General features: G+C 39.9%; 1 protein-coding gene and 1 long non-coding RNA gene across 21 annotated transcripts in view; one reads left to right on the forward strand and one right to left on the reverse strand.

Moving 5' to 3' along the window:
• Positions 1 to 9,078, reverse strand: part of LOC138921471 (uncharacterized) — a 68,572-nt gene extending 59,494 nt beyond the window's left edge. Inside the window, exon 1 of the long non-coding RNA XR_011434079.1 lies at positions 8,945 to 9,078. This is a non-coding gene — a long non-coding RNA (uncharacterized lncRNA). The remainder of the gene's footprint in view (positions 1 to 8,944) is intronic.
• Positions 8,501 to 26,248, forward strand: part of CDC42BPA (CDC42 binding protein kinase alpha) — a 327,011-nt gene continuing 309,263 nt past the window's right edge. For 16 of the 20 annotated variants that reach the window (XR_011434078.1, XM_070255597.1, XM_005607958.4 and 13 more), the window contains exon 1: positions 8,501 to 9,822. Coding sequence is in view for 17 of the 20 variants with exons in the window: in XM_070255597.1 (XP_070111698.1) it covers positions 9,645 to 9,822 (178 nt within the window). In the remaining 3 variants the exon portion in view is untranslated. Of the gene's footprint in view, positions 9,823 to 18,013; positions 18,162 to 26,248 lie in introns of all 20 variants that reach the window. The other 4 variants (XM_070255585.1, XM_070255592.1, XM_070255590.1 and 1 more) reach the window with 3 other exon arrangements.

Here is a 26,248-nt window from a genome sequence, read left to right on the forward strand (position 1 = left end):
GAGCTTAAGGCCTTGAACTGTTGTGTCAAAACTGTGGCCAAATTGTGACTCTTATTTTGTAGGAGGGTTGTCCCTGGGAATGTTTACTCAGAGGCTGCATGACTCCTGAATTGGGTAAGATAATGATTTTTCCAGTTCAGAAATTTCAGTGCTTGCTGCTTTGAATCCTGTTCATGCGTTCCATAATCACTTATTCAGCTCCCAGTCTGTGCCAGCACACTGTTAGGGACTGCAAGTGCGAAGCCGAACGGGAGTAGTCTAGTGGGACCGTGAGCCCTCAGAATATCTTACTCTGGTTCCCTTTTATGACTTGGCTTTGTTCTAACAGACAGAACTAATAAGCTGGTGAAGTTTCCCTTTGTTCTGTCACCATGGACTTTGGTATCTGACAGCCTGGGTCCCAGTTCCAGCTCTGCCACTGACTTTCTACACCTGTTTCCTCATCTGGAGATAATAATGCTGCTTAATTCATAGGGGTGTTGTGAGGATCAAAGAAATGATGTGAGAAAAGTGTTCAGGACAGACTCTGCACTAAATGCTGGCTCTGCCTTATCCTTCCTCACTGCCCTCATGGAGTGTCCCGTGCATAGCCCTTGGCCTCATCCCTCTACCTGTCACCAATGGCCAGAAAAAATTACATACCTGGCATTCTCTTCCTTCGGCCGTGTCTCTTCTAGGTAAGGTTGTTCATCTAAATCTCTAGGAATGTGTTAATAAGTGCTAACTTCATGTTACTTGTCTCAAGTAATGCACTTAACAGGAGCTTCCTTGAAAGGATACTTTTTTCCCACCACTGAGCAACTGGTTGTATCTAATAAATATTTGAAATATATTTTCATTTATTATTATGAAAAGTTAAGTGACAAGAAGGTAGCGGGAAGGTAAGAGAGAAAAAAGGGAAAGAGAGATGGGAGAAGGCTAGAAAAGAGAAAGGGCACATAAAGGCGGAGCAGAAGGTAGGCAGAGGAAAAGGAGGAAGAAGGAGATAAACAGAATTGCTACAGAAAGATACATCGGCAGAGATCTAAGCGAGGGTAAGGGAGAAACAGGGAGAGAAAGCTAGAGAGAGAATTGTTTGTTTTCTCAAACTTCACAGAGGCTGGGAAGCAACCAGTGCACCGTCTGGCTTACAGTCAGTGCTCTCTCTCCGCTGAAGGAGAGAGCAGGTGTGTGTGCTCTCTCTCTCTCTCTCTGCTGAAGGAGAGAGCAGGTGTGTGTGAAAGAGACAGTCAGCGGCCTCCATCTAAGGCGTCATTATGGCACATCATCACTATCTGATTGTTCGCTGGGCTGAGGATGTTACACTTTGGCCATCTCTTCTAATGACTTTCCTTTAAAAGGCTAATTTGCTTTTAAACCATGGTTCAGAGCTCCACAACAGTGTATTATTTAACCTTCAGGGGTTCCACTCTGAATATCACCACAGCAGCCAATTAAGGAGAAATCATTATTTGAATTTTAGCTCCAGTGCCCAAAGTAATAAGTATCCACACACAGGTGGTCAGGTCAATCTAAGCTTTAGATTGTACCTAGCTTGTGAAAGATGTTCCCCAACTTGACCTCAACCCAAAGTAATGGTCAGACTCTTGAAGGTGGTAGGCATCACGGTAGGCTAGTGAGGGAGATCGTTTAGGCAGGTGGCATCAGTCCATGCCTGTGTTAGTCCTAACCAGATGCCAGCAGTGATGACTGTCAGGCTGCAGTCCATACAGGCCCTGAGTAGGGCAAGCCTGGCCTTTCAGTGCACATTGACCACTCTGACCATTAAGGAGCAAGATCTTGAATAAGCCTTTGCTTCTACACCTCGAGTCTAATGGGCCCAAGGTAACATTTAGTACCCAGACACCTCGGAGAACTTCTACCTGACTCCTATTCTATCTGGTCAGCTTGTATGTCAGGCTCTGCATCTTGGTTTTGGGTTTCTGTTTCAATTCCTTGCTGAAACTAGAGTCCATCCCTTGTTGGCTGAGACCTGGACCCTCTCATGGGTTCCTGCCTATAGCCCTCTCACCACCTCTTTTAGGAACCAGTGCCATGCTAACCTGGAAGAACCACCTCATCTATAATATTAGCACCCACTGACAACCGTCACTGCCTCCTCTCAGAAGTGGCTCCACCCAATCCAGTCCTCATGGAACTGACCACTTGAATATTAAATTACCCACACAAAGTTTCATTTAGCCATGCTTGCATGTGGTTGTCTGTACCTCTGTCCCTTCCTGGAGGGGCCTGATCTTCTGTCCTGCCTTGCTTTCCACAGCACTAAAGTTGGTCTTTGCTCCCTATTTGGAAAAAATCCCCTCTGTCTGCTCTGTTCTATGAATAATCCAAAGCTTACCCGAAGGTATACTCTAATTCAACTGCTCAGGGAAATTTCTCCGCTTCATCACCTCCTACAAACCATTCTTCCTCTTCCAACAAAAAAGACATTAGCAATATTGTGATAACTTTGCTTACAATTTATATCTTTGGGGATTTGCACAATGTAGGTTGACCGTCATCCACTTACACTGTTTACTCTGTTCCTGATGCCGACTGGGGGCTTGGTAAATGACTATCGATGAATGAATGAATGAGTGAACCAAAACAACTTAATAACAGTTTAAAAAGATTGGGAATGGTTGCTCTAGTACTTCTTAATGATTAGTTAATACTTTTGCGAGGTAGTTAATTCCATCTTTAATATAAAAAGTACTAATAAGGACAAAGTAGCAGTTTTATCACTGCCTAGCCCATTTATTTTTATGTAGAGAAAGTATTTGCTCCACAGTGCTACCTGGTACCTTGCATTGTGGCTAGTCATTGAATAAATCATGCTCTTCTCACAAGGCAGGGTGAGCAAAAGGGTGTGGACGGTTCAGAGAAAACTCAGCTCCTTGCTGAGAAAATAATACACTAACGATCAATTGTTTACATAAGATAGCATGTTATCACTACGAGAAACAATGTTTCAAAGAACAGGAAAATCTAATGTTACAGTAAAGAAAAATACTTAATTTGTCTCTTTTAACACACTCCCTAATATTATTCTCTGGCTTTTGATCCTGACCTATGCCGTGCGAGTATCTGAGGAAGGTGTTGGAATGACTCCCAAGTTTTAATACTTACAAAGTTTTCTATATTATATTTTATCTTCTTCATGCATTTTTGCTTATATTTTATAATGTAAGGGACCTTTCTTATTTGAGGAAAGCCCCTCTTGATATGTCAGATTTAATTTTGTTGAATTTCCATTTCCCTTATTCTCATAATGCCTGGGGTACTCCAGATACCATCCTATTTGTGGGTTTATGTCTTGATAGCTTTTTACTATTATTGTTATATTTTTTATTGTAAGCAGCATTGCTGACAGTGCCTTATTTCATTTGGCTTGTAAGTGCTGATGCTGCTATCCTCTGGGTCAGAGGGAGGTCACAGTCTGTTCTAAAACATAATCGCTGGCTCTACCGCATGACTGTGGGTTTAATTAGTCCCCCGTACTGGTGTGGAAGCACTGAATCTTATTGCTGAATGGAGCCTGGAGAGCGCATCTGTTCTGGCCCCCTTACCTTCTGGCAGGTGGATTCCATGCTATTCAAGAGAGATGACTGTTGAAATCAAATTGAAGGGATCATTTTTAACACCTTCAGAGATCACAACTCCACAATTTCTCTCTGTGTCTGATTTTGGGGTTTCCCATCCTAATAATTAAGAGTTTCCCTTTTTGTCTCCATTAAATAAATCTATTTTAATGAAACTCTTCTCCTTGGTTTTGCTCTTCTTTATATGGAAAACAATTAACCAAAATTCCTATAAGAGAATGCCTTCTCTGCTTCAAGATTACAATGAAGTCATTTTAGTTTTCCCTTCTTTTGGTTAGAAAGTAGGGCTGTCTAATCATTAATCAGTTAACTGATTTTGGTTCCTCTTAGCTTGCAATGAGGTAGGTTAACAAAGCATTTCAGCACACAGGGTTTAGAACGAATCTCATGGGTTGAAATCCTGACCTGACTGCCTGTCAGCTTTATAACTGTGGGAAGTTACTTGACTTCTCTAGTCCTTAGTTTTTCTATATGGAAATGTTATGGACAGAATGTTTGTATGCCCCCAAAATTCATATGTTCAAATCCCAACCCCCAATGTGATGGTATCAGGAGGTGAGGTCTTCGTGTGGAGCCCTCATGAGTGGGATTCGTACTCTCATAAGAAGAGACACGTGAGAGCTTGCCTCCTCCCTCTCTGCTTTCCACCACATGAGGTACAACGAGAAGAGAGCCATCTGCAAACCACGAACGGTGCCTCACCAAGAACCGGATTGGCCAGCACCACAATCTTGGACTCCCCAGCCTCTCGAACTGTGAGAAATCGATGTTTGCTGTTTAAGCCATCCAGTCTGTGGTAATTTGCTATAGTAGCCTGAGCTGACTGAGACGGGAAATAATAAACGTTTCTGCCCTATGGAGTTGTTAAGAGGAGTCAATGAATGTAAAGTCCTTAGTTGGGTGCTTGACATAGAAAGTGCTCAATGAATGTCAGCTGTTATTACTGCTGCTTGATGGCCATTGTACAGCAAAGGACATTTACATCTTTCTCATCTCATTTTCCCAAGCTTAATAACCTATCTAAAGTTTTTCTTTTTCTAATGGTTAAATTTTGCAGACAAACTATCCACCTTTCTAGAAGAAAAATGTCTTTGTTACTTTATGTGTTAGGAATTTGTGGAGTTGTAACGTTAGGATGATAGTATTCTGGACACCATTTCCTTAGGGCACTTGACATACCTGTCATCAACAAACTCTTGGAGAAGGGGTAGCGTTATTACCTTCTCGGGTAAAAATCTCTGAGGTCGGAAGCTCAACAGAGGGCCTCTTTCAGCAGGAAAAGCCCTCTTCATTTCCTTCCTGGATAGGAAGAGACAGTGCCTGCTGCTGGTTCTCTGAGGGAGTTTATATGATACAGACAAAGCCTAGGAGAAAGTGGAGCGTGGTCACCGGTACTAAGTGATGGTGAATGACACAGCATTTCCATCTTCATGGAGCTTAGATTCTAGTTGAGTCAGGCAATAAAAAAACATTCAAAGAAACAACCACAAAAACTCATAATGTCGTGTACATACATGTTATGAAAAAACTGGATAAATGGATAGAGAATGGCAGGATGGAGGGCTGCTGTTTATAATAGCTTATCCAGGGAAGGCCTCTCTGATGAAGTGTTGTTTGAGCAGAGACCTGAACGGAGCGGGAGAATGTGCCATGTGGATATATGGAAAGAGGAGTTGGATTTACGGAATTCCACAAATCTTTCAGACCTCACTTGCACAGTGGTTAAAACCAGGGGCGCAGGCATGAGACAGGCCTGCTGTTAACCCCCAGCTCTTGTGTCACTTGCTAGCCATGTGGTCACTCACAAGTCATCTAAGCTCTCCGAACCTCAGTTTCCTCATCTCCGATATGGACATGGTAATTTTTCTGCTTCATGTGGTTAATGTGATTGAATCGAAGGATATGCTTAAAGTGCTCGGGGCAGCGTTTACACACTGTAAGTGTTCTGTGAAGGAGGCTTACAGAGTCTCCCTTTTTCAGAACATAAGCCTTTGCAGTTGGTATTATTCATCAGGAGCCAGATGTGAAGTGAGGACAAGCACTTGCTGACATTTTATCCTCAGAGGGTCCTGAACCAAGTCAATCATTTGCAGGGCCAGGCTGTGCTAGCTGGGTGAAAAGGAGATGTGGTAAAATATCCCTATGGTACTATATGCAGCAAGCCCTGCTGTGGCACTCACCTGGCTTTTGGACCTGTTCTCCATCATAGAACCTATGGTTATTCTGGAGTAAGATGTAGCAAGTAGGAGTGGGGCTGGTTGTTATAAATACTAATTGATGGATCGATTCTCCTGCTCTTAGGCCGGAATTGAGGATTAGGTGAAGAGAGCTTGCACTGGAGACAAGGCTTAACGACTCCTGTCCTGTCCTTCTTTTCACTCTCCTATCTTTTTGTCCTCTCCTGTCCTCTTTCTTTCTGAAAGGTCAGAATAATTCCTAGCACTTTCATAAAACGTTTTCTGATTATTTCAAGCAAATTATGTTTGCAGTGGTATACATCTAATCTCCAGGCCCCCACGCAGACTTTCAGAAAGACCTCCTCCAGGATCTTTGCCCAAAGCACACCCTGCCAGCAGCCTGTGGCACTCCTGTTTTGCAGGAGCACTTCAAGCACTGTGGGGCTGCTGGGGCGGCCCCTTTCTTTGGCTTAAGACCGGTTTCATTAACAAGCATGTTCACACTTCAAGCAGAACATTTAAAATAACACTCACACAATGCGTTTAGTGTCTAGCTAATTATTAAGTCTCTGAGCTTGAATTATTCAAGCGAAGTTGATTGGGTTCAACCTTCTTCCTTCTCTTTGTATATTTTTTTAAAAAAAAATAAAAATAAGTTCTCCCCTCTACTCTCTAAATAATGTAGAAAAGGTTACTAAGCCACCATCAATGCCTGGACCGTGGGTGGTACCCAAGTGCTGAGAGAATAGGTAGAGAGAGGACTGGCAGCTTGACTCTTTTGTTAAAAAAAGTATCTTTATCTCACATACTTCCATTGTTAATTAGCATTTATTGAGAGCTAACATGTTTTAGGTTCTCTCTTTTAAACTCTTCTTTATAGTTACAAGTTTGGTAAGTAGGTATCTTGGAGCCAGTTTTATGGTATAAAAGCAGAAGAAAATGCTTCTTTCTTTGCTACTTCACCTCATGGTCAAATGAAAGTGTTAAAATGTCTTGGCTTTGTATTAAAAACCATGTTGTTGAAGAATATTTGTTGACCTGAAAAGATGTCCATAATATCTTGCTAAGTGAAAACAGGAGGCTATAAAACTGCCTTTTATTATGTATCATTTTTGTTAAAAATGCTTAGGAAAAAAGACTCAATAAGCACCAAAGTATTGATTATTATCTGTGTTAGGATTAAACTTTTCTTTTTGCTCTTCTATTACTTTAATAACTAGGCAACACACATATAAAGATGGCTAGAAATGATTTATCTTTTGTCTGAGTCGAAGTGTCACTCGTGTGTCAGAGCACACTGGAAATAATGCTGTCCTTATTTAAGCTAGGCAAGTGTAGACTCGACAAGTGTAGATTTCACAAAAAAAATCACAGTATTTTGTGAATCACAGCAACTTGAACAATTTCTGTTAGCCTTCATTTTTAGCCTTCATTTCTAGTCCATCCTGAGCTCCACATTAAGATGTAAAAAGACGCAATTGCGGGCATTAACACAGAGAGCATAACTGCCCCAGGGTGTAGGGAAGGAATATAAAATAATTGTATTTTGGAGAAAGATTACAAAGGAGATGGCAATTTTGAGAGGAAATGACAGAAATTCAGTGACCCAGTTTAGTGATACATTTAAATGTGGGACCTTCCTTGAGAAATTTGTAATGGGAGGTCTCCTAAAACCAAGATTCGAAAAAATCTGGAAGGCCCTAAACGCATCATCAGGGGCTGTAGCTACTGAATGACTTGCCTTTGCTGCAGTTTCTGCATTGTGTCACTGGGTTACACGTGTGTGTGTGTGTGTGTGTGTGCACGCGCGCGTGCGTTTGTCCGCAAACAGGGGCAGTAGGTCTGATGACAGTGGTGAGCTGTCTTGACTCCTTTCATCGGCGGAATCCCCTGTAGAGGGTAACCTCGGCCGGGGCTATACAGCAGCCAGGATAGGCTCGGAGCAGAGAACGCTGTGCTCCGTTTAGGGAAACTTTTGGGAATACAGATGGGGGATTCTGTCCTTCGCGCACACACACTCCTGACTTGGATGGTACGCATACAAGCCTGTCATTGTATTTGTCCTGGGAAGTGCTACAGCAGTGGTGTAATCAGACACCCAGGAATTGTGTATTACTCTGCAGCGCCCGAGAACGGAATTTGGGGGGCGGGTGGCGAGCAGGTAAGGGGCGGCGAGAGCGGCACCGGCTTTTCAGATCTCTCGGAAGCCTAAAGCCGTCTGCCCCGGGCGCCCTGAACAAACGTGCCACACGGGTGGTGGCCCCGAGGACGAGAAAGAAGCCCCGTTCGGCGATGCGGACAGAGTCCTCGGGGCCCCGGGGACCGCGCCGCCGCGGTGGCGCACTTTCCAGCCGCGCCCCGCGCCGCCCGCCCCACCTCCTCGGCCGCGGCCCGCCAGGCCTCCCGGATCCCCGCATTCCACGTTGCGGCCGCCGCAGCCCCGCCGGCCGAGGCGGCGCCCACCCTCCCCGCGCGGCGTGCGGCGTGCTGCCGCCCGCGCCCCCTCAGGGCCTCGGCTCCGCTCCGCGCGGCCGCGGGACCCGAGCCGGCTCGGCCGGCCGCTCGCGCGGGGGCAGGAGGTGGCGCGCGCCCGCGCGCGCTCGCGCGGGGGGCGGGCGCCGCCATATTGGCTGTGGACGCGGCGGCGAGCCTCCGCCCGCGAGCGGCGGGGCTGAGGAGCTCGCGAAGCCCAGGGCGCGAGCGCGAGAGGACGGGGCGGGCGCGGGAGGGGGAGGCAGAGGAAGGGAGTGGCTGCAAGCCGGGCTGCCGCAGCCTCCGGCTCCTCGCCGCCGCACGACCCCTCCTCCTGCGCCGCGGCCGCCTCCCTCCGCGCCGGGGAAAGATGCCCTTAGCCCGGGGGTGTGAAGAAGGGGGAGAAGGAGCCGCCGGAGCCCGCGCCGCCGCCGCCGCCGCCGCCCGTGTCCTTTGAGTCCGAGAGGCGCCCCCCGCGCCAGGGCGTCGGGAGCCGCGGCGGGCGGCCGCGGTGCGGGTGTGGGGAGCCCGGGCGCTGCGCCCGCGCGGCCCAGGCCGGCCGAGCGGCGCCCCGACATGGAGCGGGCTCGGGCGGCCGAGTAGCCGTGCGCCGCAGCCCGCTCTCCAGCCGCGGCCGCGCCGCCAGCCAGGCCCCGGGAGGAGCGGGGACAGAAATGAAGCGTTTCCACCCGAATCCGCTGGGAACAGGACTACCTGCAAAGCCTTAAACAGAAGGACCTCGGGAGGAGAAAGGGAAAGCCGCCTCCGGCACGACTCGGCGTGCTCCGAGCCGAGGGGCTGCTCCAGGGACCTCGCCCCCTCCCGTCCCCGCCGGAGGAGTCGCCGCGGACGCGTTATCCCAGTGGTGGTTGGGAGGATTTGCAGCAGAATTTTTGGTTTTCCCTCCCCCTTATATACATTCTGGTGTTTTCCTCCCTTTTCTATTTTCCTTCTTCCTGGGAAGTGAATTGCTGATGCAGATCGGACTTAATTCATTAATGATGCAACCGGATTCGTTTCAGGATTATGTTGCACGAGTTGAATTTTGAATGAAGGAGAAGAGTTTTTTTTTTTTTTTTTTAAAGTATTGACTCTTTGGTTCGTTGTACTTTTAATTATTATTTTATTTAAATTTACGACTTAATTGTATTATGCTTTAAGAAAATGTATTAAATATATATTTTATGGTAACTTTCCCGCAAAATATATGTATATGTGCGAGATTGAAGACGCTTCAGTTAAGTGAGGTGACTGGTGTGTTGGATGTTGAATTCAGCACCGGCATTGCGTGACAGTTGTTGGAATAACAAGTGGTTTATTTTTGAAACCGCACCTTTTAAAATTTAGGTTCAGCTAGTCATAGTAAAAGTCGTAGTAATAATTTAAAGGAAAACCAGCAGAAATTGAAGCAAACATGTCTGGAGAAGTGCGTTTGAGGCAGTTGGAGCAGTTTATTTTGGATGGGCCCGCTCAGACCAATGGGCAGTGCTTCAGTGTGGAAACGCTGCTGGATATCCTCATCTGCCTTTATGATGAATGCAATAATTCTCCATTGAGAAGAGAGAAGAACATTCTTGAATACCTGGAATGGGGTAAGTTTGTATTGTTTAAAAAACTCTCTTTAGCTGGGCATTATGATTTAATTGTTATAGAGAGTTATGAGTAAATTCTACTGTGTAATGAGTATGTAATTATATATTGCATATATATCATATACTTATATTACATATTTAAATACATATACCTTATGTTATGTGTTTAAGTATACTGTATATACAATAAGAGAACAGTCACCAATTATTCAAGGTTTATTTTCTCGTTTTTGGTAAATATTTTCCCAAGAGTAAAACCGTGCTACTCAATTGTTGCCTTGATTTAATGTGGAATTTATGGGGCGGAACTTATGTTTTTGGGTCAGCAGTAAGAGATTTTGAGTAACTCTGTGATGGGCAAAGTGGATTATTGCTCGCAGTTGCCTAATGTATGGCGGGCGGTGTGGCAGACATTCAACTGAAAGGTATTTATTAGTGGAAACATTCCTTCCCAGACTTGGGAAATCACTCTTGAAATGGGAGGAGATCCTAAAATATCTTGGGTCAACAGGATCTTGAAGGTGGTGATCAGTGGGTTTTATTTCATCTGCATATTGTACAAGCAAAGGAAACTACTAAACATGGACTTTCCAAAAATTGTCATGTTTGTAAGATAGCATGACATAAATAGTTGAAGATTTTTGCCGTAGTAGTTGATGGAGAGTGTTTGGGAGCAGCTTCCGCCTGAGAATTAAATTCACTCTAAATTTAATTCAAATCTAAACTGGTTAGATTTTTGTCTTCCTCCTAAATATAGATGTGATTTAGAAGACCTACTGTAGGGAAATAGATCACTGATGAGGGCAAATGCTCCACGTGACCTTCAAGCTTGAAGGCTTGGCTCAAGTTCTGCTTCTGATGTTACCTGTGAGCACCTAGGACATCCTGCAGTCCTCCCTCGGGGGCATACACGCCATCACCCAGACCTTGTTGGTGCATTGGCTTTGGAAGGATAGTTGCCAAACAAATATTTTGTACCTTTGGAATACTAATAATTTTAGTTTGTTGGGAAGTTTTTATATTAAAATGCCTCTGTTTCCAACTAAAGCTTTATTTTCCTGAAGTAAAAATCAGTTGGTGATTATTTTGTTTTTTGGATTTGAAATTTATTAAAAATTAGTCAGGTCAGTTACTCACCAAGATTGCTTACACGTGATGACTTTAATTATTCAACTTGCCAGTATCGGAAGTTTTCTAGCAACTTGATGTCATGAGGTTTTTAAAAAATATGTATATACGTGTGAATAGGATGGTTTTTAAAATCATACTAGGAATGTAAGACTTCTAAACCATCTTTCAAGTGACTTCTCTCTTAAGAGTGAGACGATTTTGACTTTGGTACTGGTTTTGTGAGTATGTCTTTTATTTTTATGTGTAGAGTAAAATCTTTTATAAAGCATATGTAGTTTTATATCCTATGTTTCATATATTTAGAAAGTTTTTAGTGTTTTTCCTTTTAAGACTTAAAAGGTTTTGGTACTTTTAGAGTTTCACTTCTTGAATTATGGCTCCATGGCGACACTTTAGTCTCTGATCATGACTGTCATTTAATATCTATTCTTTCTCATCTGCAAAATGATGGGAGAACTCTTTGTATGTACCAGTAGTAAATATAATTTTAAAATTATGGTAAAAGAAAAAATCATGTCCTCAGTTGCCTTTTGGTTATTAAAAGTTTACATAGTGGTTTTATGCTATGAGATATTTTGCTGTATTATCAGAATAATTTATATTTTCCACTAAATATGTTTCTTATACTTTATTTCTTATATCTATATTAAAAAAAACTCCTTGTTTATACATATTTAATTTAAGCCAAATAAGCCAAAAGTCAAATAACTATTTGGCCAAATACATTTTACTTTATTACTATATTTTAAATAATTTTAAACCAGGAACTTTTCAGAATTTAAAGTAAATTAAGTTTTAGTAGAATCCTTCATATTTTGTCTTCTTAGAAGTCTCATATGATTTAACAAAAATGTGCAGTCTCTTAAGTAAACTACTATTGTGTTTCTCAGTAGTTGAGAACAAGAGACTAGAATTTGTAAGGAATTATTTTGTACGCTTTGGGGCTATGCAGTGTCTGTTGAGTCTCAGGCATTTTTAAATTGGAGTATGAGGTCTTGAAAGTGGGACTTAGCAACCACAGAAATTTGAGTAAGAAGAAGAGAAAGTTAAGAATGGAAAAGCTGTCAAGAGATGTAGCATGAATAGTAGTATTTACTATCTTTAAGTTATTTGAGAATTTAGGTTATTTGAGGATGTCAGTCTCTTCTCTTCATTTAAGTATTGAAGTAGACCAGCTGTTCTCCGTGTATGAATTGATTACTACATTTTGGGGAAATGTCCTATTTTGTGCTTATTACCTAACATTATATAAAAAACAAGTTAGATTAAGGAGGTTTCCAGATAATGAATTGACCTCAATTTAATTTTTTAAACATTAATTTCCTTGGTCTGGGATGGAAATTTGCAGGGATTGTTGGTTGGGGTTAAATCTGATCGTTTAGATTTGCCTTAAATGATACAATTTTTAGGTTGAGTTTTAAAATACCCAAAATTTGCAACAGGAGAGCAGTAGTTCAGTACTCTGTGTTACATGCTGTCTGCGTGTGTTTGACTGTTTATGTTAATGAAAGTGTCATCTAGAAGTGCTGTATTTTTATGCTGATGATAGGCTCCTTCTAAAAATGGAGTCAGCCAAGATTTCTGTCTGCCTTGCTTCATTTCCATCAGTTTCACTTTATTCCTAGTTATGGTTCATTTCACTCTTAAATTGGTACATTTATTGTTTTGTTCATTACAGTATCATGATGATAAGAAAGTTGACAATTCAAAGTCAGATATGTTTTTTTTTTACAGCAGCATTCCTTGCTCTTGGTGCTGATGGCTTGAGGAGGAAATAAGTAGAGCTCTAGAGAGGAAGAGAGGATTAAGCCAAAGAGCAATAGAGCAAAGGGATTAAAGTGCCTTAAGGCCATAGGTCACTTTTAAATTTAATAGTATATGTTTTCCAGTTATATCCAATATGATTTGAAAGACTGTGTTTTGCCTCTGTTGTTTGAATAAGTTATAGTAGAGTTGTAGAAGTAAAAGTAACTTTTAAATTATAAACTAATTTGCTACTAATGACAAAATGAGTATATTATTCATTGATTTGGCTACCCTCTACTTTGAAATGGGAAATTGGAATTTTAGGGAATTCTTTACCAATTTACTTAAAAAATACATGTAAGACAGTATTACTCAAGGCAAAAGAAACATGCAAGGCTGTCTGTATGTGGATAACTGTTTTTTGATGCTTCCTGAATCTTGGACTTTGTAACATTTCATTTAAATTATCCTTAAATAATACTAATTTTATAGTTTATTCAGTGTATAGACACGGACACACAATAGTCTGAATGATTAAAAACTTGTCCTGTGGCTTAAACTTTTCTTTTCATTAGAATAGTTTAAAGCTCCTTCACATTTTTTCATGTGTGGGTCAATAAAGTGAGGTGATGATGGCTTGATTAGAAGGATCTGTACCGTTTCTAGGATACTTTGTTCTTCACTGTTGCCATTCGTCATTGTAAGCTTTTCCTTAGTAGAATTTATTAGTCATACCAAATTATCAAAATGTTCATTTAATACGGATGATTAAATTTACCTTTATTTCAGTCCTCAATTAGGATCAACATAAACGTCATCAGAAATAGAGGTTGGACACTTGTTTCCTTTCTACTAGTCACCTAATAGTCTAGTCTGTTCTAAGAATGATAGTGAATAAGTGCAATTATCTGTTCTAACACAATGCTGGCACATGGTAGAAGCATGCTCAATAAATGGTGGCTATTATTTTTCCATTTCTCTCCCTTCTATTCCCCCCCTCCCCACCTTTTTAAGAACATACTGCTCTGAGTGAGAACAGGGATGTCAGGATTAACACTTAAAGAATTTTAGGAATTTGTTTATTTCATATGTAAATGTAAGGTATACCTTACATAGCAGTATAAAAACAAACAGCGTAATATGTTGGAAACTTTATGAAATGTTCCATAATTCCTGGGACTTGATTAATATTACACAGTAAGCCTAGGCTATTTTAGAGTAAAAGAACTGAACTTGGTACAAATTAATATTTTATTGCACTACTCTTCTATGGCAGTCAAAAAATTTCTTCCAAAATCTTTTCTCATTTGGTATAGCTCATTGTTTTTCGTCTTACTGATTTTGATAGGTTTTAAAAATCTGTTTCCTAAGTCCAACCAGCATTTAAAAAATTGAATGAGTAGAATAGAAAATATCAAGTACATCATGTGTAGAAAGAATAAGTATTGTTATACAAAACTCTTGTGTTTTCTTGTATTTGTTTCTGTAGGTTGAGATCAAGAGTTGGAAACTCTGGTATTAATGAAGCTAAAATATGTTGACTGGCAACACTGAAAAGGTTATAGACATAGTGCCTTTTTCAAAAAGCACACATGAAAAGATTAGGGACAGACTGAAGAATTTAGTGAAGAGAAGGAGTTTAGGTAGGGACCAGATGCTTGGAAGGCGAGAGGGAGGATGGGAGAGAGAGAGAAGGAGAAAATGGGCGTGAATATGCAGTTTTCCTGGGTTGCTCCTTCAGGCTGACATGTGAATGATTGGGTGTTTTTAATTTAAAAAAACTTAACGGACAGGAGAATTAACTTCACTCCTTTGTATTATCTTTGATGGTTCATTTCCTTTTCCTTTGTCATTTTTCCTTTTCTGACTTTGAACTCTTGGATGTTGACTTCCACTGATTGTCAGAGTTGTATCAGCTTGTTGAACATTAGGGGTAACCATGACTTATAGACATTGATAGTAGTTTTTTGTTTTATCTCCCCATCACTCCACGTGAACTTTAGCATAGATGTAGGTGAGAAGGATTTACTCCATAGATTTTCTGTTCCCTTGTTAGTTGTGAAACTGCCATTGAGGGTGACTTGAAGTTTTCAGTAGCTCAGTTGCTCAGCTGCTTTTCCTGTATCTTAAGAGTCAAGAAGTTTCTTTCTATAACAACTTTTGTTTTTGAATGACCACACTGTAAGTATAGGTTATCCCAGGTGTATGTATGGCTGTCTTTAATTGCGTATAAAACTCCTGTCTAAATCTAGGGGATTTCATTTTCTTCCTCATCGATGCTGATCAGAGCTCCAGGATTGCTCTTCCCAGCTGGTTGCTCCGCACTTCCTCTCCGCGGTGTCCACTCCTTTTTACAGTTAGTAGACAGGGAATGGCCAGCCCTCTGTTGGCTAACACGCCTGCCCTTGTTCCAGTGCTGCTTTTTCTGCTGTTATAGGAGAGCTGCACTGTGTCTTTCATGGTAACAGGAGGCACAAAGACCCGGCTCCCCAGTTTCCAATCTCGCTATTTGCCCCTTAATTCTTCCTCAGATGAACTGTTTGCTTCTATTTTGGGATTAGAATTTATTCACCATAGTCCCCTCCCTAGTTTCAAAATGTGTTCTGGAAATCTATGGGATATTAATAGGTTTTTTGTGAGGGGGGAAAGGTTTATGTGGCTAAATAAATTTGGGAAGCTATTTTAAACAAAATTAAACATTAAAAGTACTGCAAGTTATTCTAGAATTTTTAAAGTTTATATAGTTATGGAGTCATCTTTTTTGCTGAGTACAGTAGTTTCTCCTTATCCGTGGTTTTGCTTTCCACAGTTTTACTTGCCCGCAATCAACTGTAGACATTGTTTGCTCCTGACATTCAACCATTGACATTTTCATGGTTTGATGATCCTTCTTTTGACATATTGTCAGAGGTCAATAGTAGCCTAACACTATGTCGCAATACCTGCGTATTCCTCTCATCATGTAGGCATTGTATCATCTCACATCATCACAGGAAGAAGGATGAGTACAGAACAATAAGATATTTTGAGAGAGACCACATCATAAGTCTTTTATTACAGTATATTGTTATAATTGTTCTATTTTATTGTTAATCTCTTACTGTGCCTAATTTATAAATTAAACTTTATCATGGGTATGTATGTATGTATAGGAAAAAACATAGCATATATAGGGTTCAGTACCATTCATGGTTTCAGGCATCCACTTGGGTTCTTAAGGTATCTCCTGTGGATAAGGGGGGACCAGTGTATCTAGAAGATGGTTGGCAACCAGTGTTCCATGGAGCACCCTTTGAGAAATGCTCTCAATGCTCAGAATGAGGTCATGGTGTTCCTTGTATCCAGGTTAGAAAGAGATAATTTTGAGGGAAACTGTGGGATACTGTGGGGTTTGGAGAGAAAATCCAAATTTGAGTAAGTTGTATTTTACTTAGGGGTTGTGGACTTTTAATTGTCTTCTGGGTGATAGCCATGTGAACTGAAAGCTAAACCTTCTCATGGCGGAGGGGTGTAAGAATGATGCTGGTAAACAATTACATCCAGGAAAAACACCCTATAAAGTGAAATTAGATATAAAAATGAACCAGTGCTTTCAACCCCTAAAGTCCTTGAAATTACTGAGCAGTCTCTATTTGTGACCTTTTCTTGCTCTATTAAACTTGCTTTTCAAGTATAGGCATTCACAATAAACTCAGCAGTTCTCACTGTATCTTTTGCAGCTTTAGTTACTATAATTGTAACATGTTGCAAAACTATTGTCTATCTGAAACAATTTTATTATGATATTTAAGAGGAAAAGATCATGGACTTTTGCAATTTTAGAATCCGTTATAGTGTTAAGTATTGTTATTTTTTAAGTTGCATGTTTTAGTTAAGCTGTAGGTTTCAGACTTTTGGACTAGTTGGGAACTTTGCTATTATTTATAACATTGTATCTGTGAAGCTATGGGTTTCAAGTGCCAGCACCTATTTTACATGTTAGGAAACCAGAAGATACAATCCTTTTGTTAAAGAGAAATCCATATATAATTGGTGCTTTTTCGGCACTGTGTGAGCAATTAGAACTCTGTCATTACCGTAAACTTGTATTCTGGGTATTCGGGTGGCAGATAATAATACAGTCATGCGCTGTGTAATGATGCTTTGGTCAATGACAGACCACATATATGACAGTGGTCCCATAAGATTAGTACCATACAGCCTAAGTGTGTAGTAGGCCATACCATCTAGGTTTGTGTAAGTCACTCTATGATGTTTGCACAATGATGAAACCATGTGATGCATTTTTCAGAATGTATCCCTGCCGTTAAGCCACACATGACTATAGTAGAAGATAAGTCAACTTGATTATTTAGAGACAAATAGCCTATGGAGAATAAATTAGTCTTTTTTCTTTCTCTTCTGATGTCCATTTATTTTTTCTTCAGTTCTTCCCCATCAACGCTATTCGTCTCACCTCCAATCTAATTATGCTAGAAAGTTCCACTTATGTGGATGAAGACAATCTTTTAAGAATACATCTGAATTAGTTCAGTCATGTGCAATCATTTGTTAACTTTAGGTTTTATTTCAAATTGCTTAAACATCACCGTAGGCTTAATCAATGAAACAACACCTTCTATTCCGTTTGCTCTACTCATAGTGATAAAGCTTAATTAAATCTACTTAGAGTTTCCATGGCGAAGATCTGCGGGTGGAATACCTCAACCTGGAAGATTCCTGTTCTAAACATATAAACTGGTGAAGAGCAGGCCTTTGCATTCAGATTGACTCCTTTCGTTATTGGCTGGTTGGTTTAAGCAGGTTGCTTAACCTCTCTAGTTGTTTTATCATTTGTAAAAACAGACATATTAGTAATAGCTTATTTTGCCAAAAGGTTGAAAGTTGGTTTAGGATTTTTCCTTTTCTGGTGGTTTATAGTTGTATTTTGTCAGCTTTTTTCCTATTCTGTTTTTTAAGTTTCTGTCTAGCTTTATGATAAAAGGAAGAACTAAAATGCTATTTTTTTGTTAAGTTCAGTTGAAATGTATAGCTGTACTAATAAAGGATGTAAATAACTTTATTTCACCATTAACAAACATATTTATATCTTACTGATAAGATTTTATTAGATTATGTTCGTGTTGGAGATGTCTATCCCTGTGTGACTATGCAGCAGTATCTTATTCCTTCTTTTAGGATAAGATTTATGCATTGGAATATTTTGTTGTTATTAACAGTTATTTTTCACTAAATGTTAAGTCAATGCCCATTCTTTCTATAACCAACAGAAACTATTATGAAATAGCTAGTTATGTTTTATTTTTATATTTAGCTCCAATCTGCAGATCAGTGGCACAGTTCTAGACCTCAACTCAGAAGATTAAAATAATCATGAAGAATTATTCCTGTGTCATTCTCTTAGAACTTTTTATGGACTAAAGATTATGCAGCACCCATTAAATGCATGTTGTGGTCTGACAGTAAGTATGAAGAAAATTAATACTGTACACTAGTGTTTCCTAAACTATGTTTCAAGAGATATAAATGAACATTCTGAAAATTAAGAGTTCAGTGCATATGTGAGATTGGGAAATCGTTTTATTGCATCTCTCTTTGGATATTACAAAGCACAGTATCATAGTAATAATTTTCAAAAGTTCGGCAGTACAGAAACTTTAACTTGTTTTACCTGGGATTTGCCTAAGTCATTTGACTTTGGAACCCTTTTTATGAGGAACAACCGACAGAGTTTGGGAAATGCTGTAGTATGCTAAGCATCCATAGGCAGTGTCAGAGCCTTTGAACACGTTATGTGGCAAAAAGTGGTTACTAAATTCTTCTACCACGTTGTTTTTTGAATATTATCACAATTTATATCAAACTCCACAGGTGGAGGTTTGAATGACTTGCCTTTATCCTTTTCATATTTAACATTTTTTAGCACTTCTCTTTGCATCACCTGGAAGCCATTCGGCAATATTTAATGGTTAGTGTGGAGTTCTGCATTGGGTGTGTATGTGTTTACAGACAAAGGAGAGTAAAACTTGATACATGCCTTTGAGTTTATATTTATAAGTGCAGTTCCTGGTCTGCAAAGGTACTTTTGCTAACCTGGTGATTTTTCAGAAGAGCTTGATCATTTTTTAATCCACTTGCCTCGCTAACCATTGAGTTGGTACAGAATTTGAGAGAGAGAGAGACTGTTGTGGCTGTGAAATAGAGCAAAGCGCATTAGATTTTATGAGAATTTTGTAAAAGCGAAGTAGTTTCCCTCCTACAACAAGAATTCCACCCTTAAATATCTGGTTTACTGGGAATGGCTAATGCCCTGAGTTGACTCAAATGTTATTAAAAGCAGCCGGGCATTTACTTAGAAGTGTTCTGTCCCAAAATTTAAAAAATACTTGTTTGAAAAGAGTAGGAAAAGCCCACAATGTCTGAAGTGCCATTTTGAGATTGTATTGCTAGCTAACTGTGGCCTTGCCCTGACCAAAGATCGTAACTAAGAAACGTTTAAAAACAGACTTACAGCTCAGGTATGTGGTGAAGCTGACACAGTGATATGATATCATAAAGCTTCTCCATATTCCATACTTATAAAGATTTTCCTAGAGTTTATGGTTAAAACCACAACAATATTTGCAAGTCTAGTGTGATTTCTATTTCTGCCTTTTGCTGCATGCCTTTGTAATTTGTCACTCCATTTCTGACTGATGTGTGCTAAGTTGACAGTTTTTTCCAGAAGTGCATCACTGTGTCCCATTGCTTGAGGTTGTGATTAAGTGTGATCATATTTGTTTCTTTTGCCTGTGTTGCTGTGGTAATCCCAATTAAGTACAGCGGCTCTTGGGTTATCCTGATTTTATTCAACCTCTGTGTGCATCTGGCTTAATTGACTTGTCTGTATTAAACGTGTCTAAATGGATTACATTCCTGGATATTCCTGACTTTATTAATCAGGCTTTTGTTTCTTCATTAAATGCTAAGTAACCTGTAACCTCTTTATTATATGTGTGGCTAACCTGAAAATATTGTGAATCCTCCACATCCAGGACCTTTGTTTAGTAGAAGGACTTTTAAAAAACACTCACAACACGATCCTTTGATCATGTCAACATCCTGCTTAGTATCCTACAATGACTACTGATAGCTTTCAGGATGACATTTAAACTCCTTAGCATGGCACACAGAATTTTTAATGATATGGTTCTTGTCTGTTTCTCTAATCTTTTTTTTCACTTTTGAAACAATCTCAAACTTATGGAAAAATTCCAAGTACAGTATAATGTTTCCCCCCCGAACCATTTGAGAGTAAATCGCCTACTTGATGCCCACATATGTTCTTGTGTATTTTCTGCATGCTCTTGCATAACCACAGTGCAACCGTTAAAATCAATAAATTAACACTGATATGTTACTATCATCTAATCCTTAGACCTCATTCAAGTTTTGTCAGTTGTCCTGATAATATCTTTATAGCAAAAGGATTCAGTTCATAATCGTATGTTGCATTTGGGTGTCATGCCTTCTAGTGTTGTTCAGTCTGGACTCGGTCTTCAGATTCAGTTTGACTTTCATGACTGACACTTTTGAAGATTGCCAGCTGCTTATTTTGTGGCGTTTACAGTAATCCTAAATTTGGGTTTGTTTCCTTATGATAGTACATCTTTGGCAAGAATATCCCAGAAGCGATGCCATTGCAGCCCTTTTATGTGGAGATTCTTTCATCTAGCTCAGCTTTCAACACCCTTCTCAGGCCCACCATGACTTTTGTCCCCTCATGTGTACTTTTTTTTTTTTTGAGGAAGATTGTTGCTGAGCTAACATCTGTTGCCAATCTTCCTCTTTTTGCTTGAAGAAGATTGTTGCTGAGCTAACATCTGTGCCAGTCTTCCTCTACTTTGTGTGGGGTGCTGCCACAGCATGGCTTGAGGGGCGGTGCTATGTCCACACCCAGGATCCAAACCTGTGAACCCCAGGCTGCCGAAGCGGAGTGCACAAACTTAACCATATGCCACTGGGCCGGAACCTCCCCCATGCCTACTTTGATCTTCCCCACCTAATGCCTGTATCTATATCTCTATCTATCTATCTATAGAATTTCATTTATATTTCCCACCCTCACCTTTAAAAATTTTAAAAAATTCTTTAAAAAATTTATGTATAGTAAAATTCACTCTCTTTGTTGTACATCCTATGAGTTTTGACAAATGTAGACCACTACCACAGTCAAGATCCAGAGCAGTTCCATCATCCCCCAAATTCTCTTGTGTTGCCCTTTTGTGGCACGCTCACCTTTTACTCCAGCCATAATGAAGTGTTGACTCTTCCGCTAATGGCTATTCTGTGACTTTTCATGTATTGGTTAACTTGTTTGGAAATTTACCTTCTGCAGCCCCTCCCCGCCTCACCTGTCCTGGTATGGTGCCTGGCACATAGGGGGCATTTGGTAATGTTGGTTGATGAATTAATAATGTTATGCTTGTTACAGGCAAGGCTAAAAGCAATTGACCTGATCTTGAAGCATTGCATGAAAATTGTATTTTTGTATTTCAGGGACTTCTTTTTTCATTGATTTATCCTGGTTTTTTCCAAAAGTGATTTCTTATAAGTAGTGGTTTATAATTCCCTCCCTTAGCAGTTGACAGTCTGTAAACTAGTATTTCATGGGTGAAGGTAAGGAGAAGAGGGTACTACTGTTTAAAGGAATAAGATAAAATGCAAATAATTTCTAATTTTTAAAGTTAAAATTTTCTTTCTTTTTTTTTTTTAAAGATTGGCACCTGAGCTGACATTCGTTGCTGATCTTTTTTTTTTCCCCCTTCTTCTCCCCAAAGGCCCTCAGTACATAGTTGTATATTTTACTTGTGGATCCTTCTAGTTGTGCTATGTGGGATGCCGCCTCAGCATGGCTTGATAAGCGGAGCCGTGTCTGCACCCAGGATCTGAACTGGTGAAACCCTGGGGCGCCAAAGCAGAGCATGTGAACTTAACCACTTGGCCACGGAGCTGGCCCCAAGTTAAAATTTTCTTACATTAAGTCTGTGTTTAACCTTATTTGCACAACAGCCAGCATAAACTTTGGAGTCGGTGATGGTGCATTGAACCACAAATATAATTTCCTTCCCTTCTGCAACCCCACTAAAACTGTAGTAAAGGAATTTTTTAAAAAGTCGTAAACCTTCAAGGATGAGAAAAGCAGGAGAAGATACTATAGCAGTGAATTCTTGGGAGCTGAAAAGCAGATGGATGAGTGATACTGACTTAGCAGATCTGAGAACGTCAAATCCTCTCAGTAAAAGTGAAAGCTGAGGACCTATCCACTTTACTTGGCAGAATCCTCAAAAGTCTTAGAAATTGATGTCTTTAGGAACCTCTGAAAGTTGAGGTGTGGGAGGGGCTAAAATATGGAGGGTTGATTGAACCTGTTTGATAAGCAATAGCTGCTCTAGAGCCCCTCCCCTACTCCATGCCACGGCGCTGTTGTAGTCTTTCTTCCTCAAACAAAGATGGGATGTTTATTCTCAGTGAAACAGAGGGTCTTTGGGTTGAGGGACATTAGGCATAGTTTAGGATGGACATTGTATACTGAAAGGAGATTAAATAAGTGTTTATTTACTTATTCTTGGCGCCCAGAATGCAGGCAACTAGGCCTTCATCACACAGGAGATCAGAAGAGTCTTCTCTGGAGAATCTGACCCCCAAGAAGATAGACCTAAAGATAAAAATATCAGGGCTTCCTCGTAAAGGGCTAAGGCAGTCGCACTACAGTGAAGTTCATTATCACTGGGTTCATGCAAGGCTTCAGAGCTTGAGGTCATCTTTTCATTTTCTCATACCTAAATATGAACAGAAAATCAAGGATTGCCAGATATCTGAGGAAAGCCTCTAATGTATAAGGTACAGCTCCAAACAAATAGGAAAAAAAATCAATTTATTTGAGACATGCTCTGCAAGGAAACCATAACTTCAAACCAAACAAAACTGTCATTAATAATTCTCAGAGATAAGGGAAAGACCATAAAATAAATCAGGATGTCTTAAAAAGAAACAAAAGAGAATTAAAAAAGTTCCTTGAAATTAAAAATGTGATAGCTGAAATGAAAACTTCAGTACAAGAATTGGAAGGTAAAGCAGAAAAAATTTCTCAGAAAATTGAGTAAAAATCACAAAGAGACAGAAAAGAGGAAATACAGAGAAGCACATTAGAGGACCAATTTAAGAGGTCTTAATAGTAATCTGAATAATAAGAATTCCAATAGGGAGAACAGAGACGAGGAAATCATCAAGGAAACAATTCAAGAAAATATTCTGGAACTGGAGGACATGAGTTTCTAGAGAGAGGGGCCCCACCAAATATCCAGCATAATGGATGGAAATGGATTCACACCAAAATTCACAACCAGTACTTGGTGGAATTTCCAGAACTCTGGGGACAAAGAACACAACCAAAAAGTTTCCAAAGAAAATACAAAGGATCAGCAATCAGAAAGGCTTTGAACATTTCAGCCACAACACTGGAAGCTAGAAGACAATGTTAGTATTTTGAAGGAAAATGATTTCCAAACTGGAGTTCTATACACAGCCCAATTCTCAATCGAGTGTTAAGGTGGGATATGGACATTTTTAGACATGCAAGTCTTCAAAAAATTTACCTTCTGCAACCCATGGGCTCCCAATAGGGTAACCCACTATCCAGGTTTAACTGGGACTGAGGAGTTTCTCAGCGTATGGGACTTGTGCTGGAACCAGGACTGTCCGAGGCCAACTGATGAGTTGGTTGCCCTAGACCCAATTAAATGAGAGTAAATTAAGATGAGGAAATATAGGATATAGGAAGCTGGTGATCTAATACAGGGGAGAGAAGAAAGGATTTCCTAGGATGATGGTGAAGGGAGAATACAGAATGACAGCTTTGCACCAAGTGTAGAGGTCAGTCACTCCAGATAGGAGGCCACTGAGAAGTCTCCAGGAGAGACTGCTTCAGTATCTGAGGTGAATGAACATCTTGAGAGGAGATTTAGACATGTGGGCAGGGTCTAGAGTTTCTTAGAAAATGAAGCAAATAAGAAAGCAGTTATTAAGAAAAATAAAAATTTGTGTAGGAGAGGAAAATAATAATAATTTACTTGGTTATAGTAATGGAAACACAATATTGGTCTAACCGAAATTATGCCATAACTATATTGGGAGGATGGTATGGGAAGGGAAGGTTTTTTAAAATTTTTTTATTGTGGTCTAAATAGTTTATAACATTGTGAAATTTCAGTAGTACATTAATATTTGTCAAACACCATATAAATGTGCCCTTGCACCCCTTGTGCCCACCCTCCCTGCCTTCCCACTGATAACCACTAAATTGTTTTCTTTGTCTGTAAGTTTGTTTATATTCGACATATGAGTGAAATGATATAGTGTTTGTCTTTCTCTGTCTGTCTTATTTCACTTAACATGATGCCCTCAAGGTCCATCCATGTGACAGCAAATAGGACGATTATGTCTTTCTTTATGGCTCAGTAGTATTCCATTGTATATATACACTTCTTTATCCAGTCATCAGTTGATGGGCACTTGGGTTGCTTCCACATCTTGGCTATTGTGAATAATGCTACAGTGAACATAGGGGTGCATAAGTCTCTTTCTATTGTTGATTTACAGTTCTTTGGATAAGTACCCAGTAGTGGGATAGCTGGGTCATATGGTAACTCTATTTTTAATTTTTTGGGAAATCTCCATACTGTTTTCCATAGTGGCTGCTCCAGTTTGCATTCCCACCAGCAGTGTATGAGGGTTCCCTTTTCTCCACACCCTCTCCAACATTTGCTATTTTTTATCTTGGTGATTATAGCCATTCTAATGGGTGTCAGATGATATCTAAGTAGTTTTGATTTGCATCTCCTGGATGATTAGTGATGTTGAGCATCTTTTCATGTGCCTGTTGGCCATCTGTATATCTTCTTTGGAAAAATGTCTGTTCATATCCTCTGCCCACTTTTTGATCAGCCTGTTTATTTTTTTGTAGTTCAGTTGTGTGAGTTCTTTATATATTATGGAGATTAATCTCTTATTGGATATATGATGTGCAAATATTTTCTCCCAGTTGGTGGGTGGTTTTTTCATTTTGATCTTGGTTTCCTTTGCCTTCCAGAAGCTCGTTAGTCTGATGAAATCCTGCTTGTTTATTTTTTCTTTTGTTTCCCTTGTCTGAGTGGACATCATATTTGTAAAGATCCTTTTAAGGCTGATGTCAAAGAATGTACTGCTTATATTTTCTTCTACAAGTTGTATAGTTTCAGGTCTTCAAGTCTTTGATCCATTTTGAGTCTATTTTTGTGTGTGGCGAAAGGTAATGGTCTACTTTCGTTCTTTTGCATGTGGCCATCCAGTTTTCCCAGCACCTTTTATTGAAGAGGCTTTCTTTTCTCCATTGTATGTTCTGGGCTCTTTTGTCGAAGATTAGCTGTCCATAGATGTGTAGTTTTATTTCTGGGCTTTCAGTTCTGTTCCATTGATCTGTGTGCCTGTTTTTGTACCAGTACCATGCTGTTTTGATTTCTATATCCTTGTAAATATGTTTTGAAGTCAGGGATTGCGATGCCACCAGCTTTGTTCTTGTTTCTCAGGATTGCTTTGGGTATTGGGGTCTTTGGTTGCCCCATATGAATTTTAAGATTCTTTGTTCTATTTCTGTGAAGAATGTCATTGGGATTGCATTGAATCTGTAGATTGCTTTAGGTAGTATGGATATTTTAACTATGTTTATTCTTCCAATCCATGTACATGGAATATCTTTCCATTTCTTTTATGTCGTTATCGATTTCTTTCAGTAATGTCTTATAGTTTTCCTTGTATAGATCTTTTACCTCCTTGGTTAAATTTATTCCTAGATATCATATTCTTTTTGTTGTGATTGTAAATACGATTGTATTATTGAGTTCTTGTTCTGTTAGTTCATTATTGGAGTGTAGAAATGCCGCTGATTGTTGTAAGTTGACTTTGTATCCTGCAACTTTGCTGTAATTGTTGATTATTTCTAATAGTTTTCCAATGGATTCTTTAGGGTTTTCTGTATATAAAATCATGTTGTCTGCAAAGAGTGATAGTTTCACTTTTTCAGTGCCTATTTGGATTCCTTTTATTTCTTTTTACTGCTTAATTGCTCTGGCTAAAACTTCTGTACTATGTTGAGTAAGAGTGGTGAGAATGGGCACCTTGTCTTGTTCCTGTTCTCAGCAGGATGGCTTTCAGTTTTTCCCCATTGAATATGATGTTGGCAGCAGGTTTGTCATATGTGGCCTTTATTATGTTGAGGTATTTTCCTTCTATACCCATTTTATTGAGAGTTTTTATCACGAACAGATGTTAGATCTTCTCAAATGCTTTCTCGGTGTCTGTGGAGATGATCATGTGGGTTTTGTTCTCCTGTTGTTAATATGATGTATAACATTGATTGATTTGCGGATCTTGAACCATCCCTGTGTCCCTGGTATGAATCCCACTTGATCATGGTGTATGATCTTTTTAATGTATTGCTGTATTCGGTTTGCCAATATTTTGTTGAGGGGGA

The sequence above is a fragment of the Equus caballus genome, chromosome 30 (genome assembly GCF_041296265.1).
Source record: "Equus caballus isolate H_3958 breed thoroughbred chromosome 30, TB-T2T, whole genome shotgun sequence".
In the NCBI taxonomy this organism is placed as follows: Eukaryota; Metazoa; Chordata; class Mammalia; order Perissodactyla; family Equidae; genus Equus; species Equus caballus.